Source organism: Gossypium raimondii, chromosome 4, assembly GCF_025698545.1.
Source record: "Gossypium raimondii isolate GPD5lz chromosome 4, ASM2569854v1, whole genome shotgun sequence".
NCBI classification, from domain to species: Eukaryota; Viridiplantae; Streptophyta; class Magnoliopsida; order Malvales; family Malvaceae; genus Gossypium; species Gossypium raimondii.
This window is the reverse complement of record NC_068568.1, coordinates 1,116,592-1,135,147: the sequence shown is the minus strand read 5'-3', so window position 1 is coordinate 1,135,147 and position 18,556 is coordinate 1,116,592. Positions and strand designations below refer to the sequence as shown.

Sequence of the window (18,556 nt, the reverse complement as noted above, 5' to 3'; positions counted from 1 at the left end):
AAATTAGGTTTCAATGTGATTATCGAATATTAAAAGATCTCGTATAAAAAAAGAGAGAGCAAAGAGATTCTTTGAAAAATCCATGTTATCTAAACTCAAGATTTTATAGAAAAAAAATTGGACATGATTTTAATATGTAATTTAAAATTATTTATAGATTAATATTTAATTTTATTGACACAAGTGTCAACAAAGAAGGAGATAAGGAGGAGAAGGTGGTGGTGTAAAGAGTGCTACTTCACCTAGACACGCGGAGAGTCGGAGAAAGTAGATAATGTAGGGAGGTTAAGAGGGTTGAGGGTTGAGTGTTGAGAGTATGCAAGGTTGCTTAACGGCGAAAAGTTCGACCACTTTTTTATTGTCGTAAAAGGCATTTATAGGGAAAGAGTGCTTGTTTTCAATTAGGACAGGTCATTAACAAATCTAGGATATGGTGATCATGTGGCCGACCAAGTGGTAAGATCATTGTACGTGGCATGTCCTCATGCATGATAATGCTCTGACATTCTCTTGGCTAAAATAATACAAGGTTGTCAGAGTTTGAACTATGAATTAATATCGTAAAAGGTTTAAGCAAGACAAGTTATTTTTTAATATTGTTAACTATTTTGATTAAAATATTTATATGAACTTTTTTAAGGAAGAACATTTTCAACAATAAAATATTAATGCGAGCATGTAAGGTTAAATAATTGTTTTTACGAAAAAAAAATTGTATTAATATTTTAATTAAAATAGTTAATAATGTTGATTATTTGGATTAACAGATAATAATATAAAAATATAGAGACCAAATCAAATCAATCTAAAATACAAAGACTATTTTACCTTTTAAAAAAATGGACTAAATTCAGAAATTAAGCATTATATAGGGACTGAAGCTAGAATTCGACCTAATATGTTTGCGGTCGTATTTATATTGCATGTACGGTTTCCTAAAGCAGGAATTTTCGTCGACTCTTTTGGTCCAGTACCAGCTAGGTGTTTCTCTTGGGCTCAAATGGCCGATGTTCCCCAAGTGCCTACACTCAGCATCCCGGAGGTGAAACTGAGCTCCTCCTCCGGCGGCCGGAACATGCCGGTGATCGGAATGGGCACGGCGGCCGATCCATTTGATGAAACGGTTATGAAAGAGGCGATTCTGGAGGCTATCAGTGTCGGTTACCGTCACTTCGACGCTGCATCGCTTTACAAATCAGAGAAGCCATTGGGAGAAGCTATAGCAGAAGCGATTAAGTTCGGTTTTATCGCATCTCGCGATGAACTTTTCATCACTTCCAAGCTATGGTGCACTGATGCTCATCCCGATCTTGTTCTTCCCGCTCTCAAAAATTCTCTCAGGTAAAAAGAACATCTTAATTTGCCTTTTGATTCCCTTAATCAAAAGAATTAAAGATTAAATTAGCTCCATCACTGTAAACTTAGCTCTTTTATATACACACAGATCAAGCAGTTAATTAAGGGAGAAAAATTCAAAATTTCAGATTTGAGTTCTTGAAAAGTTCAAATCACATTCAATTTGGTTTTTGTTAGGTTTAAGTTACGGCAGCTTGCATGATTTGAATTAAGTAATTTTTAATTCTTGATTCGAGTGACTCTCAAACACTTCATTTCAGTGTACTTAAGCATTTTTATTTTAAATTAATTTTGAAATATTGATTATTTTAATTCGATATCAATCTTAGATAATTGAGTTTGTAATTGAGCACGAGAATTATTTTTATTTTTTTACTTGATAATGGAGTTCTAATTAAATAAGATCAATTTTTATCTTGAATTGAGCTTCGGCTTTGATATTAATAATCAATTTATATCTATATAATAATAAAATTACGAACCTATATATCTATGGATTAATAATACTCTATATAGATAAATAATAATCTATATAACAAAGTAAAAAAGGGCTTTTTTCAAGCCTCTCTTTTTGCGTGCTGTAACATAGTAATTATCTTTTTCTCAATTAGGAGAGATGGCTGAGTGTAATAAAGCATTGGATTGCTAACCTGTTGTGCGAGTTATTCGTACCGAGGGTTCAAATCCCTCTCTTTCCGTTTCGGTTTTTGGTAGTGGAATAGATCAAACCTAATACCATTTCTAAAAATGAAGCAAGGAACTCTCCCTTTCTTATTCTTTGCGTCCAGGATTACGTCCCGGAGCACTAGATAGGAATCTGAAGATGAAGAGAGAAACAAATAATATTACTAGGGTGTAAACAAAGAGTTTAAGAGTGAGCATTTTTTGGAAAAAGAAGAGAATAAATTCCCCGTTTTTATACAACATATCCAAGAGCAAGCGATTTGTTTCTTACATTTATAGAGCTTTTTTGTAGTTAGGGAATTAGAAGCAAGGTTGTTTGAATCTGACTCTTAGATCAGGAATCGGTTGTTGTATCTGTTTGAAGAAGGGCATTGAACCGGTTAATCTAGGAATCGGTACGAACCGGTTGAACTTGGCAGAAAATGGTTGAACCGGATTTTTAATATATTTATTTTTATGATTTTTTTAATGATTTATTTCCTCAAACGAGGCAAACCTATCGGATCGGTAGGAATGGCAAACCGGTGTTCTGACTAGTTCGACCACTATCTAGTTCTGAAACTTTGATTGGAAGTGATAATGATTTGATTCGGAATTAGGGGATTAGAAGTGTTAACGGTTTGTTTCAGTTTGGTTTTGAAAATATTTATGATTAATATGCAATAATTTAATAAAAACAGAACATAAGCAAAATCTGATTTTTGATTTTCTTCTCATCTCTAATGGTTTATACAAAGGGTATATATGCAGGATGCTTCAGTTGGAATACTTGGACCTTTATCTCATTCACTGGCCTCTAAGTGCTAAACCTGGGAAAATTGGATTCCCTGTGCCCAAAGATGAACAACTAGCTATGGATTTCAACTCTGTGTGGGCAGCCATGGAAGATTGCCTGAGGTTTGGCCTCACAAAATCCATTGGAGTCAGTAACTTCTCATGCAAGAAACTTGAAAACATACTCTCCTTTGCTACCATTCCTCCATCAGTCAATCAAGTAAGCTTTCTCATTCCCTTCTAATCCTTTTATTATTTTCGGATAAATCTTAGAATGACATTCAAAGTTTGTTTGAATGTGCAATATACTATTAGAGATTTGATTCGGTGCATGTGTACACTTGAAAATAAGTTTTGATTTTGATTCAATTTTCATGTAATATTTATGCGATACCAGCATGAAACTGTTTTATGGTTATTTATGGATTTATTTTGTTTTTTAAAATGTGTTTTTCTTTCTGCAAGTTAAAATTCGTATAATAATACTTTGTCTAATGAAATTTTAATTTAAAACAAAATATTAAAAATTAGAAAATTTAGACAATATCATATTTTAAAGGTTTAAATGCAAAATTGGCCCTACTATATATTGAGGTATGAATTTTTTTTTTTTTTTGGTTAAGGTAGTCGCTATCTCACCTACCCCGTGATTGTAGTTAAGCTGTTTTTAAATCCATTGAAGTATGTGAAGTCTTTCCTTTTAGTTTCATGCATCTGAATCAAAATCAAAGATATATGTGTACAATTGCAACAATCCAAAGCCATGTTATTTATACTTGGGAGCCGGTGTCATATATAGGTATACATGTGATATATTTTAAATCATGTATAAGAAGAGTCTTCGGAAGATCATATATCTACACCCGTATCTTAATATACGTCAGTAGCAGGGATGGCCCCAAGAGGCAAGCAAGGCCCCCCAAAATGGGAAATTATTTTAGTCCCTTGAAGTTTTTAAAATTACAAGTTAGTTTAATGGTAAAAGTACACTTTACTCCCCTCCCAAAAGATAAAAAATTTTCAGTTTAATTTCTTTAAAATTCTAAAATTACAAGCATATATAAAGATAAAATTGTACTTTGACCCCTTTAAAAATTTATAATTTAATTTTGACCCTCCCAAAGATAAACTTCTGACTTCGTCCCTGATCGGGAGCAAAGGAGGAGTCAAAGTAATATTTAATTTAAGTTTTGGCATTATATTACACGTTAGGTCAAAGTTCCATGCTCGCCTTTTTGAGATTTATGCCTATTATTTCCATTGATTAGCTTTGCTATATAAACAAGTGGTTATTTGGTAAATGGAGAGAACAATTTGTTGAATTCAGGTGGAGATTAGCCCTCTATGGCGACAACAGAAGCTAAGAGAGTTCTGCAAATCTAAAAATATTGTGTTAACTGCTTACTCTCCTTTGGGAGCCAAAGGGACTCGTTGGGGAACCAATGAAGTTATGGATAATGAAACACTGAAGGAGATTGCTAATGCTCATAACAAGACTGTTGCTCAGGTTCTTGCTTCTTCTCCAACTAGCTTTCTACAATGCTTTAACTCTGATTTGTTAATTTTTATAGAATTTCTTTTTTCAAAAAAAAAACATTTAATCTCTGAATTTGATGACATTTTCATATTAGTCTCGGCATTTGGAAGTTTTTCTCAATTTATTCCCCGAACTTGGATTCTATTATGATGACATGGCACGTTGAGATTGAGCCATGTCATCACTTAGAATTTTTTAAAATTTTAAATATTTTTTTAGATATCATGTAAAAGAATTTTAAATTTTCGGGATATAATGTGGCATAATCTCAAAGCGTCATATTATCAAACTTTAATGGAATCCAAATTTAAGGGCTAAATTGAAAAAAGTTGCCAAGTTCTAAATTGAATGTGTACTATAAAAAAGTTCAGGGATCAAGTTTAAAAGAAACAAATTCAGAGACTAAATGCTACTTCATCCCAAGAAAAAACAAACCATTTGTATGCATTCGAGTCACAAGCATTATGAACTTGAAGATCAAAGTTCCCTTTGTAACCTCGGGAACTTCTTCTTAGCAAGCTCGATTGACTACTGAAATATCGTATTTGATTCTTTCTAAACTTGTGATTGATTGACAACCATTTTCGTTTATCCTTCACATAAATTCAGGTCCGAGTTTGGGTTGTCTTTTTTGAAATTGTTTTTCGTTAGTATACTTATTTATAGGACTATCTTGCACTCTTCTCTATAGTTAGGATACAAGTATTCCTTTACCAATAGTCAACCTATTTCATTTCTCAAGTCATATGCAACTTCAAAGTGACTATTTCATTATATTCTATATAGATCACCATTCTAATTTTATACCAAAATGAAATGGTGGTATAGTTTTAGAGAAGAGCCATAAACTCCACATCAGTCGTGTACTAGAGCTCGACTAAGATCATGGTAGTTGGCTCTTGGGTACTAGCGATGTGCCATTGAAGACAATGAGCTCTTATTAGAATGGGGAGGATTTTATGATCATGAGAGGAGACATGAGTTTAACAGTGGCTATGAAATAACTTGGTGTTACAAGTTTAGAAAAGAGCCATGAATTTTACATCAGCCATTTGCTAGAACTCGACTAGGATCAGTAGCCAGCTATTGGATACTAGTAACGTGCTATTAAAGACAATGGGCTCTAGTTAGACTTGGGAGGATTTCATGGTCATAGAGACGAGTCATGAATTTCGCGTTGACTATGTACTAGAGTTCAAGTGGGTATTTTAGTGTTAAAAGACCTTTTTCGACTTGTGATTCGTTTTTGATGACTAAATTCGAAAAATTTAATGGATCAAAGTAGACAATACCTTGCTTGGGGTGGATTGTGACCCATGGTCTACATGGACTGAAACATTAAATACTTTTTTTTTTTTGGAAAATTGACAGGTTTGTCTAAGATGGGCATTTGAACAAGGGTTAAGTTTTGTGGTTAAGAGCTTCAACAAAGAAAGGATGAGAGAGAACCTGCAGATCTTTGATTGGGGATTATCATTAGATGACTATAAAAAAATCAATGAAATTAAGCAGCGTAGGTTATTTCCTAAACTTGAAATGGTATCACCTAATGGACCATTCAAGTCCCTTGAAGAACTATGGGATGGGGAGATTTAATCTCCAAAATACCTTTTGTTTTTTTGGAGTTGTATTACAACTTCTCTAACTAAAACCTACTTTATTGTGTCATAATCTGGTTTTTAAGTAATTTTATATCCATGTAAACTTTGATATGTGTTGCCAAGTCTGTGTTGTATTCGTGTTGCATGCCTATGTCAGTGTTTCATAGATAAAAAAAATTTAACTGTTTTTCTATTTCTGATATGACATAAACTAGATTGCTACGTCAATATTTATTTGATTTTTAAAATTTTAAAAATATTTTTCCAAATAAAATTATTAAAATTATTTTTAAAAGTATAAAATTATTTTTAATTTTAAAAATTAATTAAATATTAATGTGACAGTCTATGTGTATGCCATATCAATAAAGTTAATAATATTAACTTTTCTATTTATTTTAGAATGATTTAACAAAAATACAAATTAAAAAGCTAAGATGAAAAATAAATGAAAAATAAAAATAATTTTTTCTGTAAATTTGGAGTAAAACAAATCTTTATGCCTACAAAAACTAATTATATTTTAATTATATTCAACAATTCGAATAACACTAACTAAAATAATTATAGATATATTATTTCAAAAGCTAATTAAAAATTTAAACAGGTAAAATACTAATTTTTAAAGGTAAAAATAACAGATCTACATTATATGGGAGCAAAGGAAAACGGTTTCATTTTTCTTCTACATTTCACCAATATTTTACACGACGTCGTACTGATGCTTGAAGATGTCTTTTGACAAATGAAACATGCCAAAGATTAATAAATAAAGGCACAAGTATTTGGTTAAATTTACCTGTTTTTTTTTTTTTCTTCTTTTAGACAAAACTGCTAGCATTGCTGGCTGGTCCTGGTATTGGCTTCCATCAGACAATACCCTCTACCGTACTCCTTTTTAAAGGTTATGAACTTTAATCGGTTGCTCTTTTCCCTTGTAGCTTTCAGATACTAAAAGCATCTTCATTTGTTAAATACAGTTTCATTTCGATGAAGCTCAACGTGCATAAACAAGTAACGAGAAGAAAAAAGTGGCTATCAAGCTTTACACATGCAAGGAGTTAAGGGGTTCTCCCAAAGGTCGTAATTAGGGAAGGTTTCTTCTGGTAATCCAGTTCGGGTTTGGTGGGTAACGACTACATCTTCTACGAATGTAGCCCATCCCATATAAGGATCCCCAAAAGATTTAGACATAAGTCCTTTGTCAGGTTTTATTGATTTTTGACGATGACCCATGTACCTTCTAGCACCAATAATCAATTTAGCAAAGTTACCTCCGTGGGTCATTACAAACACATCAGATTTCAGGCAGACCAAGAAGTCGAGTGCAGCTAAGCTTGTTACATGTTTCCGGAAACCAGCCAACTCCTCCTTACTTGCTAACTCTTCCTTGGTAACCTGTTACAAAAGCCTTATGATAAGCATCTTTACTACGTAAAATTGAGATGTATATATATATAGCAAAGACATTCAATTTCTTATGCATCAAGTCGAACTAATCACATTGCAGTGCCTGATATATATCCAGTTTGTTAACTAACAGATCCACGCTACCATCCTATTATACGTATTATGGCTAAGGATCAGTAGCACAGCAAGAGGTACTCCCCGGAAACGAAATACTAAAACATAAGAAAATGTTACAATTTAAAAGTGGGTTGAATCACTTTTTGTTACAATACTACTCCCACATCGGGGCCTGAACTTTTTTATATACAAGTTAGGCCCTATACTTGGCAATTGTTTCTACATTGGGGCCTAAACTTTTCTTTGTCTAAGTTAGTCCCTGATATTTTCTTGAAAACCTTAAAGTTCAGATTCCAACATGGGAACAATTGCCAGTTCAAAGCATAACTTGTACCAAGAAGTTCAGACCCCAATATTGCCACAGTTGCCTAGTTCAACCCCCAACGTGGAAACAATTATTAAGTTCAGGGATTAACTTGGACAAAAAAAAAGTTCAGGCCCCAAACTGGGAGTTGTTGCCCCAAATAGTGATTTAACTCTTTAAAAGCTGCCCAGAATATTTCAGTTGAATACGGAGAAGTGATTGCAGACAATTTTGTAGCATTCATAAATATATATATATATATAGAAAAGACTAAAATGAATGTACCAGATTCGGGAACATGTTCCGTAAGGGTGCCATTCGGTTCTGACCACCATAAACCTGGCCAGAAGCAACATAAATCTGTGTTTCCTTGGGATATCCCATTGCCCGAAGAATCACTGCCACTTCGCCAGGTTCAAGAGGACAACGTCCCTCTTTCCGCTTTTGCAGTGCAAGCTGCCAGAGATGAGATCCGTTCTGCATTGCCAGTTACAACAAAGATAAGACATAATCCAGGCCAATTTTTGGCTCTTACCAAGCAAACAAGCAGAAAACATCAAATTGTTGTAGATCACCTTATACCGTCGAGGCCATTCTTTTTGTCTGTATTCCGCCATTTTAGCTTTCTCCTCCCTAGTTCCAACGAAATCACAGAATGATAGGCCTACCATCCCTTTCTCGAATCTAAGATGTAAAGCCCTGAATGAAATAAATTGTTGGTTAACTAGGAGTTAAATATAGTATCAATTCAGCATATTAGTAGAGACTAAACCGAAAATGTTACGAACATGTAAGGATTTGGACTTCCAGTGCGGTTCCTCATCCTTGAGACCAACAAATTTGCCATTTGCTCAATTTGAGGAAGAAATTTAAGAGCATGATAATTGACCCTGCATCTTAGCCTGTTGATTTCTGGAGGGACATTATCGTACCTGAACATTATCCAAGAGAAAAAGGAAAGGAAACACAAAAGAGTAACAATCCAAGTCCTCATTCCTTGTCTGAAAAGATTTTTTTTTTTTTTTTTTTGAAAGTAGTCATCATATACAGATCTATGACATCCATGACTTACCCAAGTCTATCAACGAATGGTTTTAGGGCCATTATTTTCTTCTCTTTGACCCGAGGCAGCACGTTGTCAATATAAAATTGAGCAGGTGCATATTTTGGAATGTTCTTCACGGTTCGTCTATTATACAACACAACTTCTCCAGGTGAAAAAAAATTTCCAGTTGCAAAAAGTTGGAATAAATTTGTATAAAGATATGCTTTGTAAGTTCTTGAATTCTCATATCTTGTTTGAAAATGCAAAGACATAATTACGCAATAAACCTAGGATTTTGTGGCTACAAGTTCCAAACCAGATACGATACTAATTAGCAGAGGTTAAGGTCTACAATGAAAAATATGAACCGAGACATGTGCAACCTCTTTTATCATTTGCATTTAAAAGAGAGCCGGAAAAAGCCAAGAAGTTACCCTTGTTCCCAAAATGAAATAAAGTAAAAGATAAACAAATTCCATCAGTTAATCTAATAATTTAAATTCACAATCACAAAATCTAGGAAATTAATGATGTCAACATGATTGAAGCAAATCCATAGAATCAAATAGCTTTAATTATAATAGTAAACCCAGCATAGAACAGACAACACAAAGAACCATGAAAAAAAAATCACCTTATACTTGTAAATAATTCTGATTTGTCAGTAAACCACCCGGGTATGTCACGGACAATTCGCACATCATCCTTCAAGTAGTCAATGAAATGATCAACATCAAAAATGTCTTCAAATTTCCTACAAATATTTTTACAAATATGTTACAAACCAAAGCAGGAACTGAAGTAGCAGTGAGAAAAACTCAGAATTTCCACCATTCTGTAGTAAGTTTAGAGCTCGAAATTTCAGTTCAATGTAAGAATATATTTTAAGTTTAAGCTAGTGCCATTATGATGAAAATTGACAGCTTCACAATGTTATAAGTCAACCTCAATTAGCTTGAATAAGGAAACAATTATGATGCACCAAGAAATTTCAATGTTTACACGTTACATTATTCCAAGTAGAATTTAAGGTAGAACTTTAATATCATAGGATATGAGAGAAACAAAGGCACTATAGTACAAACAAAATATTATTCCAACTTCTGTAGTCTTCGAAAAATAATGTTTAGTATAATATGAATTGTATGTAATAAGATTGGGAAGCTCTGGTTTAATAATTAGCCTTTTTGATAAACTAATTATCTTTAACTTCTTTTTTCTATGCATATAACTTATAACATAACAATCACTGTAGACAAGACCAGTAGTACGCATAAGGTTGTTGGACAAGAAATCTCACGTTTGATCTTTCCATATCTGATCCTGTTTCAGCACTGGCAAAATAAGCGTGGCATTCATAATTTTGGCCACAGCCACTGCATTACATATCTGCATTGAGTGCGCAATAAGTTCATAAGTTTGTTAATGGCCATTGAAGATGCCAAATAACCAGTATTTTCAGAAATCATTCAGCAATGTTCCGCTTAAGGACGGTTAAAGGGGGCTGGGATATCGTAAAACGAGAATAGAACCAAGCAGCAAAAGAACTTTCAGAAAGAACTTCTTTCGCAGATTTCATCTTAGGCACTGATTTGTTTATAATCATCTTTGTTCTCCATTAATTACTGTTATTTGAATTGAACTCCAAAAGGAGTTTCCATGATACAATAAGCAAGCAAAAGTCAAGTCAATAAAATAATGTAATCTTAGTCTCTGTATTCATAGGTTTTGATGTTGCAGTCATCAAAGTGACAACACCACAACACTTCCAAGTCAGTGACACCAAACATAAGTATCAGCACATAGACTACTTGGTATCCGTTTAAGACCAAACAGTACTACCCGGTACTAATACAGTGCCAACTACCATGATCAGCAATTTTATGATTCAATAATTCAAAAAAAGACTTCTGACCTCCTACCAACTCCATAAGATGCATTCAAAAAATTATACAAACTCAACTCAGGGTGGGTTTAGATGGGCGGTTGGGTGCGGTGCGGTGCATTTAGCTTACTTTTTGTCTCACGCTACAGTGTCGCTATAGTATCTAACCTCACCACCACTGCTGTTTTTACACTAATCGCAGGTAAACGCACCGCCCATCCAAACCCGCCCTCAATCAGGTTGCCATAAGAAGAAAAGAATCTATACCGCAATTCTTTGCTGATTTAGACCACCCTCAGCATGAATAAATATATAACCACTCGTTTCATTCTCGGGAGGAAGGTCTGCACAATAGTTAAAGAGTTAATAACCTAAGCCGTAATAACAAACATTTCCTAAATGCATTTCACAAAATGCAGGAGATACCAAATACACATCATTAATAAAGGAAGCCATAGACATTGGATACCCGACATTCCACCGTCATGCCGCTCGGCACAAGGCTTCCAAGAAGTAGTTGCAGAGAAAGGATTCTCCCAAAGCGAAGGATTCTCCTTAACCTAGAAACCAGGAAACACGATTTACGAATAGCCAAAGCCATTGTTACAACAAGTAAGAAAAACAATAACAAGATCCATCAGAAAAACTTACACGCGGACAGTGAAGAACAATGCCATCTTTTTTACACAAATACGGAGAATTCTACAATAAAGATTAACAGTGATATTAGAATTAGAACACAAAAATCAAATCCATGAAAAAAAAGTAGACCTCACAGTTTCCATTAAAAAAAATCAGCTAAACTTTAAATTAAACTTAACCAGCTAGAGCTAGTTCACTCCATTTAATTTTTTTCCCCAAATATCAATAATACTATTATTTTTAAAAAATAAGAATAATTTCAATTTCAAATCATAAATTCCTATTCAACATAAAAGAATCTAGAAAAAAAGGTATCGAGTAACTTCAACTACTTAAACAAGAAGTGAATCAGTTCCTTACTAATCGTATGCAACATAAAAAAATCTAGAGAAAAAGAAGTGCAGACTAATTGCAACTACTTAAACACAAAGTAAATCAGCTCCTTACTAATCATATGCAACATAAAAGAATCTAGAAAAAAAAATAGTGCCAAGTAATTTCAACTGCCTCAACACAAAGTGAATCAATTCCTTACTAATCGTTGTAAGATCGAGGAAAAGGAAATCAATCCAGCAACGGCGATGAAAAGGAGCAAGAGAAGCGAGATCCTGGAACCGTGTTGAGAAAACCTAGGATCATCATTAAGGAAAGGGAAAAACGAGTAAATTTGTGACCAAAACGAACGGTAACGATCTCGAAATGAATGGCGAGGATGATCGTCATCATCATCTCGAAGGACGTGATCGTTGAAGATGAGAGGGGAAGCATCCTCGTCGCGTTTCATCGGAGAAGAAGAGGCTCGGCTCCCGAGCGAGCTGCCCGAGTGCCTCAGCTCAACCATGGCTCGCTTCGGACTGTAAGCCAGCTTGCGAGCGCTCGGCTTCCGCTTCTTCGACTCGGCTTTTCGCAATTGGTGGCGCTGGTGGTGGTGATGGTAAGTGACTTGAGAGTGGAACGAAAGTTCTTACAAAGTCCACATAAATAGAATGTGTCCAAAGATTCAACTAAACGTGGCTGAAAACAAGGTTTAATTTGGTTTTCGTCCTTCTATTATGCTAAAAATTGATATTTAAATCTATAATTTAATTTTTCATAAGTTGATCCTTTATTTCTAATAATGTTGTTAGTAAATTCAAATTAATAATAGGCTTAATTATAATATTGACCCCGAATTATACATTTTTCACTTAGATACCTAAAGGTTTTTTTTATCAAAATTATATCTAAATTATCAATTTTATCGATTTTATACAAAATCGTATAATATCCCGCATGAATGTGATACGTGTCACATTCTTATTGGTTAATAATTTTGTCTCATTTAATTTTTCAAGTGTACGACATTTGGTGAATATGCCACATGTGATGTTCTTATTGATTAATGTTTTGAGTAAAATGAGATGAAATTAATAGTTTAAATATATATTTTTATTTGAAAGCCATGATCTGAGTCAGATTTAGCAATAGAGAGCGATTAAGAGTGAAAGTAAAGAGCGGAAATTTGGGGAAAGCATTGAGATCGATGCAAAGGGCAATGTAACAGAGTTAAACGATTAATCAGTGATCAAGAAATAACTGAGTGTCATCACATTAAAAACTCGGAGAATCGAATCTTGGCATGCAATAATTTGGAGTGTAAGCTTCGATCCATGAAAATTAGGTGCTTCAAAATTCTTTCACTTTCTATGAAATTATGGATATGTAGATATTTATTTTTGCTCATTAATTAATAGTAGTTTCAGTAAACATTGTTTATCGTATAAGCACCTTTTAAAAATAACCTCGTTGGAAACATCACATTGAGAGCAACTTTTTGATAATAACCTTGGAAAGTTGATAGGATTCTTGAGTCATTTCACTTTTGGGATAGTTGAAGAGTATGGCTTGAAAGCTCAGATACAAAAATCATTAAACATTTGTTCTTAATCTTTCTTTGAAAATTTAAGTGTTCCTCTTTATTCCTTTAATGAATAATCGTTGCATTGGCACTTAAAAAAGGTATTTTTTGCTAAAATATCACTATCTATTTAAATTAACTTTCATTTTACCACGCTCAAGTAACCACTTAGAATCCCAATTTCATTTTTAGGAGTTTTTTTTTAAAATTTTTTTGGCAAACTTAACTCTTTAAATATTATCTCTGCAACCAAAATAATCACCACAGCTCTTGTTATTTTCAACAAAGCCTATCGAGTTGGACAGGTTATTCGAGCCATGGACAACTCAAAAATTTTTAAACCCAAACCTGTTTTCAAATTGACTCAACCTAGCATATCAAACCTATATTATTATTTTAAAATTTTTATATTTAAAATTTTATTGTTTAAATTGAAATCAAGTTGAATCGTGTTGGTCTGAAATATAATTTTTTTTTAGAGCTCAAATCAACTAAGCTTATCAAGCTAGACAGATTGTTCGGGCTATGGACAACTTTATATTAGATCACTAATAAACCCAAAGAACGCTTTGGGCCCCAAAATTGTAGACACACCGGGCTTAGACGTGAAATAGCTGCACTCTTTCGGCCCTCCTTTGTAGCCGAAAAAACCATTAGCAGCAGCAGCATTTCTCATTTTCTTCTTCTTTTTGTTACCCAAATGCTCCTCTCATGTCGATTCTGATCGGGTCCCAACCCTATCAAACCCATTTGATATGCATTTGTGTCTGATATGTATCACGCTCTGGGCACGACCCGCCTAATATACCGTGCCCGCATCTCAAGATTCGTTAAAACTGGCCTCATCGACCAAGCCGTCCACCTGTTCGACGAAATGGCTCAATCAGATTGCCGAGTCTTTGGCATCGACTACAACCGATTCATCGGCGTCCTTATTCGTCATTCCCTTTTCGACTTAGCTGAACGCTACTACTTCCAAATGTTCCCTCAGGGTTTCTCTCTGACCCCATTTACTTACTCTCGATTTATCTCTGGTTTATGCACTGTCAAAAACTTTAGTCTCATTGAGCTTCTTTTAGATGATATGGATAAATTGAATTATGTTCCTGATATTTGGGCTTTTAACGTTTATTTGAATCTTTTGTTTAAAGAGAAAAAGGTAGAGTTAGCTTTAGAGGTTTTTTATAGCGTAGCTGAGAAAGGGAGAGACCCAGATGTTGTAACGTATACGATAATGATTGATGGGATGTGTAAAGCTGGGAAGCTTGATAATGCTGTTGAGTTTTGGAAGGAAATGGTGGGGAAAGGTTTAAAACCAGATAAGAAAGCCTGTTGTGCGCTTGTCATTTGGTTGTGCGAAGGTGGGAAGGTTGATTTGGCGTATGAGCTTGTTATTGAGGTGATTAAGGGTGGAGATGTAGAGTTTAGTTCATTGCTCTTTAATGCACTGATTAATGGGTTTTGTAAAATGAGGAGAATCGATAAGGCGCAAGCAATAAAGTCGTTTATGACAAAAAATGGGTGTCAGCCGGATTTGGTTACTTATAATATTCTGTTGAATTATTGTTGTAATGAGCTTATGTTGGAGGAGGCAGAGAAGTTGATGAAGAAGATGGAGAGGAATGGGATGGGACCCGATGTTTATAGTTATAACCAGATGATTAAGGGGCTTTGTAATGCTGATAGGTTGGACAAAGCATACTTCTTGATGGTTAATAAGATGGAGCCGAAAGGGTTGGCTGATGCTGTTTCTTATAATACCATTATCAAAGCATTTTGCAAAGGTGGTCATGTTCGAAAAGCTTACAAACTTTTTGAGGAAATGGGTAGGAAGGGGATTTCACCCGATGTTGCGACGTACACAACTCTTATAAAAGCTTGTCTTAATGAAGGTAATTCCGATGTAGCTAAAGCACTTATCGATCATATGTCAGGGATGCGTCTGTTGCCTGATCAGATTTTCTATACTACGATTATTGACCACCTATGCAAAAGTGGGAAAGTTGAAAGGGCTTGTGGAATTTTTAATGACATGATAATGCAGGGAGTTAACCCTGATGTGATTTCATACAATGCCCTCATCAATGGGTTTTGCAAGTCTAACAGAGTAAATGAAGCTTTACAACTATACGAGGAAATGCAGACTAAAGGGTTCTCTCCAGATGAAACAACTTACAAATTGATAATTGGAGGGCTTGTACGGGAAAGGAAACTTGCTAAGGCTTGCAAAGTATGGGATCAAATGATGGAGAAGGGTTTTACTCTTGATGGAGCTCTTTCGGAGACACTGATCAATGCTATCCAATCAACAGACTCTGCATAAAAGTGGTAGTAGTTTGCATTTCAAATTCCATTACTTACATCTATATTTGTCTTTTGGATGGTTTCTTCTTCTGTTTTTATGGAAATACTTGGTTTGCTCTAAAACCAGCACAAGGTGTTAATGATTTTTTGACACTACTAGTACAACCCAATGCATCTTCTTGCTATTCTACCCTAGCCTTGTTTGCAAGACTTCTGTAAACTTAAAAACTAGATGCCAGACACTCTAAACTTAATATGAAGCAGCTAGAAGACTTAAGATTTTGCATTGAATGTAGCATTCCAGTTGATCATGACTGTTGCAGTGGTATGACATATGATGGAAGTTATCATATGGCATTTTTTATTATAATCCACTATATTACAACATTCATGGTAATGTGCATCAATCTAATCCAGTGCTTGCACATTGGGTTGAAAGTTCACTTAACTGATTTGTTCAAAGAGTAGCTTAAATGTGCCTGGTTCGTGGAGCATGAGTGTGAAGTTGATTCTTTTGCAATTTCATAGCTCTTATGTTTTCTTAGGCAAGTGATCTTGCCTCGGATTTAAATATTAAAATTTGTTTATTTTGATAAATTCAGGTGAACTATTTGTTTTGGTATTGAATAGCCATATGGATGGATTGTTTGCTGCTCTTCTTATGATCCTTTATTCTTGCCACTGTTTTGCCCTTTCTGCAGACTCTTAGAAAATAAATCTCAGGTTTGAGTTGTTTCTCTCTTGAATATATTTATAGATGGGTTAAATAACTATTTAGGGTTGAACTTGGCAACTATTCCCACATTGGGACCTGAACTTGATAATTGTTCCCATATTGTGGCTTGAACTAGGCAATTGTTCTTACATTGGGGCTTGAACTTTTTTTGTCCAAGTTAGTCCCTGAACTTTAGGGTTTTCAAGGAAATATCAGTGACTAACTTGGACAAAAAAAAAAAAGTTCAAGCCCCAATGGGAGAATACTTGCCAAGTTCAAGGGCTAGCTTGGACCCAAAAAAAGTTTAGGCTCCAATGTGAGAATAGTTGCCAAGTTCAGGCCCCAGAAGTGATTTAATCTTTTATAGATGAAGGCAGGCAAATTCCCACCAGTTTTATACGAAAAAGAATATTGCTGTTAGGAAAAAATGATATGTAGCCTACCATAGGGGGAAGGTCCCTATTTTTGAAAGATCATCGGTTGTATCATGACAATTATCGCATAGTACTGATTTCTCTGTTGATACTCTTATTTTTCTGTTCATTTAACCTGTCAGTATACTCCTGTGTGCTTGTATATTGCAGGGGGAGCTTCGCCATGCTATGCTTGAAATTGGACAGGGTGATTCCAAGCGTTGTGAGCTCAAAACCGTACGTTGCTTTCAAATCAATAAATACTTTCTTCATGTTTATGGTAAGTTCTTTTAACTTTATTTACCTATTACTTCTTTTGCCTCCTTTACTCATCAAAGATTACTTGCCTCCCTCACTAGTTTATGTTTGATTCTTTGCCTTTACTTGAAGTTCTCATGAAGTCAAATACTTTTTTGCATTTATTACTTAGGATAGTACCTTTGCTTTACTTAGTTTCAGTTTATTTTCATTACCAGAATGGCTTATCAACATGTTGAAACCAACCCACATTTTATCGAAGATCCTGACAGAATAACGCCCGAGCAACAGCATGATCTACCTGCTACCTTGCTGCCGCAACGTGGTCGCGACCAGCGTGTCCCACGACGAGGTCCTATAGACCAAGACTTGCATCCTCATCCACTTGGCCCATCGCAGCCGGAGCCACATCATGACAGCCAACCTCACCTGCCACTTCATGTTTGGGTGCCGCCACCAGTACATCATGAAGATCGACGCCCCCAATTACGATCACGACCTTCACAGTTTGAAGGTCCAACTCCAGAAGAAGTAATGCTACAACCCCATCTTCATGGCCAACATCCTAGCTCATCATCGGTAAGACCGCAGCATGAAATCAACGAAGGTGACCAGCACCAACGCTGGCATCCCCAGCAGCACCGTCCTCACTCTGGTGTTTTCCTCCCAAGTGTCCGTCAAACCGACCCTCTAACATTATCTACGGCAACTTCCTGTGTAATTTTTTGGCTGATCGTGATACTTGCAGGCCTACTTGTTCTTGTGGTCTATCTCATCTTTCGACCACATAGACCACTCTTCGATCTCAACGGCTTCACCTTGAACGCGGCCACCCTCGACACAGGTTACCTGCTGGATGCAGATGTCACTCTACTGGTTAACTTCACAAATCCGAACAAGAAAGTGAGCATTGATTTCAATCACTTGTCTCTTGATCTTTACTTCGACGAAACCTTGATTGCTACTCAATACATAGAACCTTTCTCAGCTGCAAAAGGTCAGACCATGTTTGCAAGTATTCATATGATAGCCAGTCAGGTTAGTCTTTCAATGAAAGAAGCACTGCTGTTTGAGAACCAGATCAAGAACAATCAAGTTCTATTTTCGGTCAAAGGGGCATTTCGAGCTCGATCCAAACTCGGAGGGTTTATGAAATATTCGTATTGGTTACATAGTTATTGTGGCATCATGGTTTCAAGCCCTCCAACTGGGGTCTTGAGAGAAAAAATTTGCAGAACTAAACACTGATGAAGAATCCATTTGTAATTGTCTTATTACTTTTTGTCCCTTTGTATCTTTGTGTTTAAAATTGATGATAATATAATCATAAATTAGGCTTTGATTAGTTTTTGAAAATATTTCTTATTTTTATATTTCAATTTCATCTTTAGAAAACAATTTTGGTAATTATTTTCTATAATAAAAATATGATAAATAAGATAACTTTTTGAATTTATATGGATTCAAACCAAGATAGTAGATTTAACATTCGAAAATTTATTGAAAACAATAATATTTTTAGGTCAATTTATTTTCATCATTTTATTTTTACAAAATATTTTTAGTGGAAACAACGAAAATATTTTCTTTTATTTTCTAATTTTAACATATTTT

At 34.9% G+C, this 18,556-nt stretch overlaps 4 protein-coding genes and 1 long non-coding RNA gene across 12 annotated transcripts; 3 read left to right on the top strand and 2 right to left on the bottom strand.

Moving 5' to 3' along the window:
- Nucleotides 1-806: 806 nt before the first annotated feature.
- On the bottom strand, nucleotides 807-2,230 carry LOC128040382 (uncharacterized). The gene is made up of 2 exons (XR_008195022.1): nucleotides 2,007-2,230; nucleotides 807-1,375 (listed from the first exon to the last, which is right to left on the bottom strand). It is a non-coding gene; the product is annotated as an uncharacterized LOC128040382 (long non-coding RNA).
- LOC105779844 (non-functional NADPH-dependent codeinone reductase 2) lies at nucleotides 938-6,074 on the top strand. Its single transcript, XM_012603795.2, has 4 exons — nucleotides 938-1,341; nucleotides 2,791-3,034; nucleotides 4,142-4,321; nucleotides 5,723-6,074. Exons 1-4 carry the CDS (start codon nucleotides 1,001-1,003, stop codon nucleotides 5,945-5,947), a joined length of 990 nt encoding a protein of 329 aa, XP_012459249.1. The 5' UTR covers nucleotides 938-1,000; the 3' UTR covers nucleotides 5,948-6,074.
- Nucleotides 6,075-6,918: 844 nt separating this feature from the next.
- On the bottom strand, nucleotides 6,919-12,314 carry LOC105779843 (protein PECTIC ARABINOGALACTAN SYNTHESIS-RELATED). Of its 2 annotated transcripts, XM_012603793.2 has the most exons (11): nucleotides 11,891-12,313; nucleotides 11,365-11,415; nucleotides 11,183-11,273; nucleotides 10,981-11,057; nucleotides 10,129-10,217; nucleotides 9,463-9,582; nucleotides 8,856-8,972; nucleotides 8,572-8,715; nucleotides 8,359-8,482; nucleotides 8,069-8,260; nucleotides 6,919-7,350 (listed from the first exon to the last, which is right to left on the bottom strand). In XM_012603793.2, exons 1-11 carry the CDS (start codon nucleotides 12,194-12,196, stop codon nucleotides 6,991-6,993), a joined length of 1,671 nt encoding a protein of 556 aa, XP_012459247.1. In that variant the 5' UTR covers nucleotides 12,197-12,313; the 3' UTR covers nucleotides 6,919-6,990. The 2 variants fall into 2 exon arrangements, with proteins under 2 accessions (XP_012459247.1, XP_012459248.1); XM_012603794.2 differs by lacking the exon at nucleotides 8,856-8,972 and having other exon boundaries at nucleotides 11,891-12,314.
- A 1,523-nt stretch (nucleotides 12,315-13,837) lies between these two features.
- On the top strand, nucleotides 13,838-18,282 carry LOC105780493 (pentatricopeptide repeat-containing protein At1g13040, mitochondrial). 7 transcript variants are annotated; one of them, XM_052629068.1, is made up of 4 exons: nucleotides 13,838-15,577; nucleotides 16,159-16,279; nucleotides 16,856-16,964; nucleotides 17,161-18,282. In XM_052629068.1, exon 1 carries the CDS (start codon nucleotides 14,025-14,027, stop codon nucleotides 15,573-15,575), a length of 1,551 nt encoding a protein of 516 aa, XP_052485028.1. In that variant the 5' UTR covers nucleotides 13,838-14,024; the 3' UTR covers nucleotides 15,576-15,577; nucleotides 16,159-16,279; nucleotides 16,856-16,964; nucleotides 17,161-18,282. The 7 variants fall into 7 exon arrangements, with proteins under 7 accessions (XP_052485028.1, XP_052485032.1, XP_052485029.1 ...); XM_052629070.1 differs by having other exon boundaries at nucleotides 13,839-15,580; nucleotides 17,205-18,282; XM_012604861.2 differs by having other exon boundaries at nucleotides 13,839-15,580.
- LOC105780495 (hypothetical protein) lies at nucleotides 17,162-18,190 on the top strand. The gene has a single exon (XM_052629866.1). It carries the CDS (start codon nucleotides 17,162-17,164, stop codon nucleotides 18,188-18,190), a length of 1,029 nt encoding a protein of 342 aa, XP_052485826.1.
- Nucleotides 18,283-18,556: the final 274 nt, after the last annotated feature.

Bases quoted from the DNA above. Each gene is read 5' to 3' on its own strand.
- LOC105779844 (XM_012603795.2), top strand. From the start codon at position 1,001: ATGGCCGATGTTCCCCAAGTGCCTACACTCAGCATCCCGGAGGTGAAA. The intron at 3,035-4,141 runs GTAAGCTTTCTC...TGTTGAATTCAG, and splicing joins TTCCTCCATCAGTCAATCAA to GTGGAGATTAGCCCTCTATG. The intron at 4,322-5,722 runs GTTCTTGCTTCT...GAAAATTGACAG, and splicing joins ATAACAAGACTGTTGCTCAG to GTTTGTCTAAGATGGGCATT.
- LOC105780493 (XM_052629072.1), top strand. From the start codon at position 14,025: ATGTATCACGCTCTGGGCACGACCCGCCTAATATACCGTGCCCGCATC.
- LOC105779843 (XM_012603793.2), bottom strand. From the start codon at position 12,196: ATGGTTGAGCTGAGGCACTCGGGCAGCTCGCTCGGGAGCCGAGCCTCT. The intron at 11,058-11,182 runs GTATCCAATGTC...ACTATTGTGCAG, and splicing joins GCATGACGGTGGAATGTCGG to ACCTTCCTCCCGAGAATGAA. The intron at 8,483-8,571 runs GTTCGTAACATT...TATTTCATTCAG, and splicing joins GGAAGTCCAAATCCTTACAT to GGCTTTACATCTTAGATTCG.
- LOC105780495 (XM_052629866.1), top strand. From the start codon at position 17,162: ATGGCTTATCAACATGTTGAAACCAACCCACATTTTATCGAAGATCCT.